Here is an 8,995-nt window from a genome sequence, read left to right as displayed (position 1 = left end):
AAAACAGCCTGATTGCTCCAAACCATAGTAACTCACTATCACATCGTAGCATCTAAAATCAGACATTCACCAAAAGTGCGTTGAGAATAAAATCAGATAAAAAGTTTGTCCAGCATATAAATAGCTTAATCAAGATGAAAACCCTTTAAATTATTTCTCCAATCACCTAAGATAAACCATAGGTTGACACTGTCTCTACTGCACAGTATCTACACCCATATACAGGCTTCAGTATCAACATATGTTTAAATTAGAAAACAGGGATTACTCTCTAACCTATTCCATCCAAAAATCAGTATCAATATGTCCAAAAAATGCTTCTTAGCCACTTCAGCTCAAATTTTTAATGGAGCAGTTCTGGTAACATCCCCTAGAGGGATATACTTTTCACAGTCCTTGGCACCATTCTTAAGGAGTGCCGGTATCAGATTCCCGACTACAATGCCCAAGGACCTCCTGAAGTTCTTCGAGCCGATGTTATCATATGTAATCTCTTGCAGCTCTCCTTCCTGTACCTCCCCTTCATGTTCAATGAGACCGCCAACCTCAGTACCCTTGATATATTCCTTACAAGCTTCAAGAATAGTCTGTGCACGCAAACGAAAATGCCCACCAACAAAATATTCAAAGTGCTGCAGACAAAATGAAGAAAGTTACATAAATTCAATAAAATGTAGGTGTGATTATGTCAAATATGAGAGGAGGGTCCCTAGAATCACACAGAACCTTAACAAGGAAAGGACAACAATGCTGATGAAAAAGTTTACGAACTTACCTTTGGTGGCCTCCTCAGTGTCCACACAGAACCTTAATAAGGAAAGGACAACAATGCTGATGAAAAAGTTTACGAACATACCTTTGGTGGCCTCCTCAGTGTGTAAAGCATTGTTTTGCAAGAAAGGACAAACGTATTCTCATTGTAATCTTTAGCCTTCTGTTCACCTGTTGTTTGACCAGCCATGCGTTCGTATCCAGGCTCATTAAAGTAGGGCTTTGCATTCAGCACCAAAGCCTGGATGGAAAGCAACACTTGTAGGATCGTGGAATTCCCCGGGCTCCAATTCTCAGTTCCCTGGCCAGACCATGTACCCAGCAAACTGAGGCAGACCTTCCCACAACCATACAAGTTTGGATTCAATCGAAGGCCACCTGAGTAGTAGTAGACTTTCTGGCAGCAGAAATAGCCCAAATTCAGTCAACTCAATCATGTATAACAAAAGAGATGCATAATCTAATTACTACCAACTACGAACACATACTGGTGCCACTTTAGGATATTCAGATGGGAAGAAAACATCAAAGAAGAAGAGGCCATCATGATACGGAGTACCAGCTGCACCGATAATGACAGCCCTCAAAAGATCCATCCTCTCTTCATAAACCCTAACAAATATTGTCTCTGTCAAGATTTACAACAACAAAAACAGCAACAACAGAAAAGGTGAGAAGCAGAAGACGGGAAAACAGTGACCATATGGGTCATAATTCAGAACAAGGAAAATAACAAAGATGTGAACTAAGAAATTTAAACCTATGAAGCTATTAAGGCATGGGAAAAGCATATCATGAAAATAAACAGCAATATACTTCCACCAAGAATAAAGCTGAAGTGCAAATCATGACATACAAACACAGTTCAGAACCAAAGATCACAACTGGACTGAGGGTACAGAAGACAATAGAACTGACCAGGTAAATCCTTCTCCAAGATCCTCCAATCATTCTGAATTGCCTTCGCCCAATCCTTTCCTGGCTGCACAAACACAGTAGAGCAAGGGAAGCTAAGACGTGGGCACAAAAATAAAAACAGGGAGAGAGGTTGTAGCCACTCTGTAGAACCATACTCACCCGCTTTGCTGGAGAAGCTTGCTTGCAAAAGTGATGGTCTGTAAAATCTTGGACTGTATCAAAACTCTTAAACTCCCTAAACATTATATCTTCTTCCTCTTCAGTTACTCCATTTACAGTGAGTGGTGAACTTCTTGCAGCCAAGCTAGCCTCACTAGGAAGATTAGCACCTAACTTCTGTTTTTCTTCATGCTCATCCAACCAGGGTACAGATGCTTCCACCCCAGGAGGGAGGTCTGCAGCATCAAACTGCGCTTGCAAGCTTAAAGTTTCATCGTAATAAGAGAAATCATCATCATCATCATAGTATGATGAAGCATCTGATGCATCATCATCAAGGTCATCCAATTCCAAGTCAGAGTCATTTTGTAGATCCATGGTATCATCAACCATCGAATCAGGATCTGTCGAGGTACTAGCAACCATGTCTGGTGTCAGCGCTTCCTGTAAGCAAACATGCATTGCATTGAATTACAGGAAAATCAATCAAAATTTGCAAAAAACAAAAAAAGACAACAGATTCTTTAAACTCACTATTCCCAACTAAAGATCAAGTCTTTACTTTAAATCTTCACTACCCAAGACCTAAATCACACACCCATAACAGAATTACACCTAAAATCACTGATCAAACACTAATTTAGTAAAAAAAAAAAAAAATCAACCCTTTGATCATATATCAAAAATAAAAATTTAACCTATCAAACAAGCACCAAATCGAAAACCCATACTTAAAATCAAGAAACAAACAATGGGTATTAATCAATTTTATACCTCAGCAGTTATACTGTATTTCAGCTTCTTATTGGCAATAGAATCTGAAGCAGCAGAAGAAGAAACAGCCGTCTCCATTTATTAAAGATTGAAAAAAGAGGAGTGAACTGGTAGACCTCTCTTTCTCTCTCTGGAAACAAGGAGGAGAGAGAAACTATGGCGCTTTGCTATTTAAGCAACTTTCTTTTCTATGTGCGAAACTAGCGGGTGGATGGTTTGTTTAATTATTTACCCTTTTCATGACGTGTAAATTACCAAACATTACCCAAACGGTCCTACGTTCAAGTTCTAGCTCATAAAATAAAATAGTTCAAAAACAATTGCGATCGACCACTTCATTTTAAAGCAATGACTAATGGGGAACAATCGTGTGAATACAACTTTATATGAACTAGTCGGTTGTTAGAAGTGACTACTCCAGCTCGAGATGATGAATGATGAGTGTTTATGTTCCGATTTTGTTCAAGTGTTGCTGCAAAAATTAGAGAGAGCGAATAATTTGTTGGATTTGCTCAGGGTAGAGAGCCGATTCAAAAAAAATTATTCATATATAACGTTTACGTTTAGAAAATAACAATAATTAATAACAAATAAATAAATTACATTCAATTCATTCATATGGATTGGTAAATTACAAAAATAAGATACATAATATTTATATATGTCCATGATGCAGCAAAAATTATAAATTGCCAAATCATGAATCTTCTAGATTTCTAGGAACCCCTCTTAGCATTGAGGAGTGGGAGGGGGTACCACAATCTATAGAAATTATTCTTAGAGTAAATATTCTGTATATATTTGAAATCGCTTGCGAGCTTCTTCTAGTATACATGGATGACCAAGGACGGCGAGCCACGATGGGTTTCAAGATTTTTAGGCTAGAATTTGGAAAGCCAAGAGAAGTGACATCGGGAATAGATGCATTTTTGTTGGGCACAACTCAGTTTTGTTTCCTCGTGTGAGGGGCCGAGCCTTGTTCGCAACTCGGTTTACTTCAACAATTCTAGTAGTCTCCATAAGACGACATTGGTCTATTCTACCTAAAGAGACAGATAATGGAGAGGTCCTTCAGCATACCAAACCCCATTTGATTTTTTTTTGTTAATCATTCTTATTTATTTATGTTAATCAATAATTACATTGTCCTGCTCCAGGTTATGTTTCGATATGGTTTAGTATAGCTCCAATATGGTTGAAACCCCATTTGATTTAGTTTAGCTTTCCCCATTTGATTTAGTTTAGCTTTGTAGTTTTTACTTCAATATCGTTCCACTTTCGTAATATGTATAAAAAAAACCATTGCAGGTGTTTTAAAGCATTCAATGTTACTTTTGGCTATGCATCTTGTAAATTTCCTAATGTAATTGTTGTTAATCCACAAGTCGGATTAAAAACTAAGAATCAGAAACATCAATGTGATTATAGTTGTTGTTCAAGGGTTACTTAGTTTCCTAATATATATTATTTATTATTTATAGATATATGGCCTATTTCTCTCTCTTTATCATATTGCTATATTTTAATTAATAGAGCAATATTAGAGAGTTTTTAAAAAAAAAATGGAAATGTTAAATGTTGAAAACATAAACACTTCTATGTATTTGTTTATTACTTTTTTTTATTCTTAAATTAATGTGATTTCCAATCCCCCAAACTAAATAAAACAAAACCATAAACCTGGCTACACATTGATCAAAGAAAGAAAACTCTATTCATAATCTTTCACCTCTCTTTTGTTTCTCCTTCTTTGTCCTATTAAAAAAAAATCAAATCCCTTATTTCACATCCTTGTTTTTGTAACATAGTCCTGTTCTAGAGTCTTCATTTGTGCATATATAAATAGAGCACGAGTCAGGACGTTTAATTCATCTCAATACAATTCAATTACCAATACTTTTCATCAATGTATTGTTTTAGCTTATACTTCTTAGATCTAGAATGTTGGAAAATAGGTACTGACTGAGTATCCCCCCCTCCTAATTTGCCTGCGTGAAGGGGCGCACGCCCCCTAGTCTTTCACAGCAGAGTTTCTCCAGAAAGGGCGCACATTAGTATTGGAAGTTGATTCTTCACAAGGGGTGCACACCCTATAATATGCCTTGATGAAAGGGCGCACTCCCCCATGCCCTTGCACAGGTAAAGTTTTGGTTTTTTGAAGATAAACCAAGATGATTCGGAATTTTGTCTTACACCAAAATTTCGGATTACCATATAAAACAAGTTAGTGTTTTGACCCAAATAAACAAAGCTAATGATGAGAAGAAAAGAGAGAAATTTGAAAGAGCATTCTTTGTGAGTGATTCATTCTTTGTGAGTGATTGAGAGTTTATTGTTATGTACAATCCAAATAAATCCTCTTGTAATCTTCTAATTCATCTAATGGAACCATCGTTCTTGCCGTGTGGATGTAGGCATATTGACGAACCACCTTAAATCTTTGTGTTGTGGTGTGTGTTATTTACTTCATATTTTTACTTGTTTATGCTTTCCTAGTTGATATTGTTTTTTAGGTTGTAGTTGTACTTAGATTATTGTTATAACGCTTGCTTTGATTAAAGGTCACACCTTTGTGATTGATCTTGTTTGTGTACACTTGCTTCCACATTGATTCACAACATAGGAGCTCTGCACAAACCCAGTGGGGATATGCATTTCCCTACTTCAAGCAATCATCGATTCGTCGTTTATATATCAATATTAATTTATTAGCTTTCGTTTGCCCCGTTCTATCAATTTTTTTTTTCAATCCTGAATATTTAAGGAAATAACACAAATTACTAATTTTACAAGGCTTTTAGTAGTTAGGCAGTCCTTTACCTATACACCAAACCCCCAATGTAAAAGTCAATGTAGTAATTAACCTTGCATATAGTATGCATCACAAGGGCTTCCATTGTCTCAGGTGTATTGAATTGCTTGTTGTCTTCATTTTTTTCAGCCTTACCGAAAACACTAGAAAAAAGGAAATCATGCTTATTCTATTATTTAAACTTTAAACTACAATTTTTTTGGATGAACAGGGTTAGGATGTGAATGGTGTGTTTGGCCTTTTATCAATTGTCTGACTTACTTTGTTTGTATTAGCCCACTTTCGATATTGAGGGAGCATATTACCACTGCAGATTTTAACGACCTTGGGAATTGGGTTACGTTAGAGTGTGCAAAACTTTGGTTGCTACTTATGTGGGAGTTAGTGGTTACTCTGCATCTTTGAGTGACCTAATTTTTATTTTTATTTGTTTTTTTGCTAAATGAGAAATGGAATCTTTATATATATATATAATAGCAGTCCCTTTTCCAGCGCTTTGAGGCTATCCACGTCACCAGGGGGATTACAAAAAAAAGAGGAGAGAAAAACTGCGATAGATGTCTCCCACTTAGAATGGAAGGTTAGCTAAACCCGTCCCTAAAAAAACCCACGACTATTCCCAAAAAAAAGAAAAACCCACGACTAAAATTAAAAACAGCCCTAGAGATTCTCTCGCTGAAATTTTGTCTCTCTTCTCTCCTATCTTTTCAATCTTTATATATGTTGTTTCTGTAATTTTGGGTTTCGGGCTAAACTGGCGGTACGAAGTTTGGCAACACCGTTGCAAATGTTTGATGGAATGGATGAGGAGGAGGCTCCTAAGAAAAAAGAAGAGGTGATGGATGGTCCTGTTTTGTCTGAACGCAATAGGTTGAAGCTCGAAAGAAGAAAGAGAAAAGAGGGGCATCAAAGAGAGGTAAACTAACTATGAACCATTTTGGGGAAATGCTATTGGTTTACTAGAAACTCCTATGTCTTAATTACTTAACTACATTATATTGTATAAAACAACAAGAATACTTGATACATGTAGCCAAAATGGAAGTAGCTAAAGTAGGGATGCCAGTAGTGTCTGTAAATCATGACAACAGTGTAGATGGCTCAACTATCAAAGATATTAACATGGAGAACTTCAGTGCATAGTACAAAATATCAGGATATGGGTATTTATCGATATTCAATTTTTGGATATGTATCGTGGATATATCTCCCTCTTTGGGGATATTTGACATTGTTTCACATACAAATATCGTTGATATATCCAAAATATCGACAAATATCATAGATATTGTGGATATTTCTTGATATATCATGATACATTATTTATATTTATTTGAAATATAATGGTAAATATTAAATAAAATTGTTATATACACAAAATATCGCAAAATATCCTCAAATATCACAACTATTGTAAATATTGTCGAAATATCACCGATATTTACAGTCGTATATATCTCTGGACATATCATGATATTTATATATCTTTTTCTAAAATCTGGATAGATATCCCCAAATATCGCGATATATCGGGATATTTTGTAGTATACTTCAGTGTATCAATTGGTGGTCGTGAGCTCATTGTAGATGGCACAGTAACACTTTCTTTTGGAAGGCACTATGGTTAGTATTCTAGATACTGAATGAAGAAACAAGATTGATTCATTGTTGATTATAAAATATATATGCCCCATAGTAACTTTTGTTGCTTTTTTGAGTCATTGTGAATATGAACCATTGTGCTGGTCCTATTTGACTATTTGACCACTAGATTCCATTGGGGATTTTAATCACTATCGAACTCCTCAGGGTATTTCTCTGAGTGATTTTAAAGTAAAAAAATATTTTTTTAACAACTTTTTCCTGTGTTCTCTTCTTTATCTCCCATTAGTAATAGTTATTGATTGTGTTGAATTGAATTGATTTGGGGATCTAAGTGTTTGTCACATTGTCTCACTGAGTCTGTTTTCTCCACTCTCAGCAGTAAAATTGCCAGAACAAGTAGGCAGAAGAAGGAAAAAAAAAATAAAATAAAAATAAATAAATATATATATATCAATTTGAACTGATAAATACTTACTATATATGTCCGCCAATGTCTTCTACAAGGTGAAGATTCCTTCTTCTTTTACTTCTCCAATATTGTATGTTATTAATAGATTAATTATTATTTCACCACCTAAACTTGACATTATTGACAGTACTGTGTTACTTTAGGGGTTTTTGTGTAGAACATTGTACTTCTTCACTCATCACGACACAAAGGTGTGTTCACTAAAGTCTTGACTCAATTTTCAATCGTTAAACTTCAATGCTGTTATCTTTTCTTTTTCACTTATTGTTTCCCTACTCAAGTCAGTATGTCTTGGTTTTGTATTCCTTAAATTAACGTACTTGAGTTTTTAAGTTTATATTTTATTTTAAAGTTTTTGGTTTTCCTCCACCCATTTAATCTATATAATAAAACGGCTTGGTTTTTACGTGGTTTGTGTGAAGCCTACATCGGATGGCTAATAGTTAATACAATTAGTACATCTGACGGTAGACCGGCATGATTAAAAAGAATAAGTTGATTTCAATTAGGAAACAATATTTATAAAAACGTACTCAAAGAAATTATTACTAACTTATCTAGAATTTATGAAACTTATCTAAATAACTTATATAACTTATTTAAATTCTAACTTATCTAAATTTATCTGAAGTTATCTAAATTCTCTATATAATAAAACAACTTAGTTTTTAAGTGGTTTGTGTGAAGCCTACATCTGATGGCTAATATTTAATACAATCAGAGCGTCTCTAGGTGGTAGTATCACCTCTCAAATTCTTCATATTTGCTTCTAAAACTCGAAATTTTATGGAATTCCAACTCCAGGTAGAAGCAAACTCGGTCGCATCACCTGTCCAGCTGCATTCTTGTTCGCAAATTTGGCAATTTGGATACGGATGTGGAGCGACATTGGTAATGTCGCGCGCCATTGTAAATGTCGCCGAATTTATTTTTTTTACTTTGACCAGCACCACGCGCCAGTGGTATTGTTGCGCGCCACTACTAATGTCGCGTACTCCAACAGGAAAAAAACTTGCAAAAAATGGTCGGAATTCTACATCCATATATCTATACTCATCTCCTTCTTTATTTTATATGCACTCAACTGAAACATTATTATCAATTAACTCATCTATTTCACACACAACACTCTCAATGTCACAACCAAAACAAGGCAGGGGTCCAAGTTGGACAAATGAAGAAAATATTGCTCTTACTAGAGCGTGGATTAAGATTGGAGAAGATCCTATAGTAAGGAATGATCAATCGGGACAAGTTTATTGGGAACGAATTATGGCTAAGATGAATGAAATTCAAGGTTTTGACCGCAACTATAAGTGGAAAGGAGTTTCACAATGTTGGGCAATTCTTTTACCGTTTTTCAACAAATATCATGCTATACTAAGAAAGCTTGAAGAACAACCTCCAAGCAGGTGGGGACGTGAAGACATTGTAAGATTCGTTTAATTTATATTTTGTTTATATATTACTTGATATTGATTTTTTTT

General features: G+C 35.2%; 1 protein-coding gene across 1 annotated transcript; it reads right to left on the bottom strand.

The window, feature by feature from the left end:
• Positions 1-65: 65 nt before the first annotated feature.
• On the bottom strand, positions 66-2,816 carry LOC147505168 (putative ubiquitin-conjugating enzyme E2 38). The gene is made up of 6 exons (XM_086557750.1): positions 2,623-2,816; positions 1,849-2,292; positions 1,690-1,753; positions 1,260-1,399; positions 857-1,168; positions 66-632 (listed from the first exon to the last, which is right to left on the bottom strand). Exons 1-6 carry the CDS (start codon positions 2,698-2,700, stop codon positions 336-338), a joined length of 1,335 nt encoding a protein of 444 aa, XP_086413876.1. The 5' UTR covers positions 2,701-2,816; the 3' UTR covers positions 66-335.
• Positions 2,817-8,995: the final 6,179 nt, after the last annotated feature.

The sequence above is a fragment of the Coptis chinensis genome, chromosome 4, assembly GCF_015680905.1.
Source record: "Coptis chinensis isolate HL-2020 chromosome 4, ASM1568090v1, whole genome shotgun sequence".
NCBI classification, from domain to species: Eukaryota; Viridiplantae; Streptophyta; class Magnoliopsida; order Ranunculales; family Ranunculaceae; genus Coptis; species Coptis chinensis.
The sequence above is the reverse complement of the archived record's forward strand: the minus strand, read 5'-3'. Positions and strand labels throughout refer to the sequence as shown.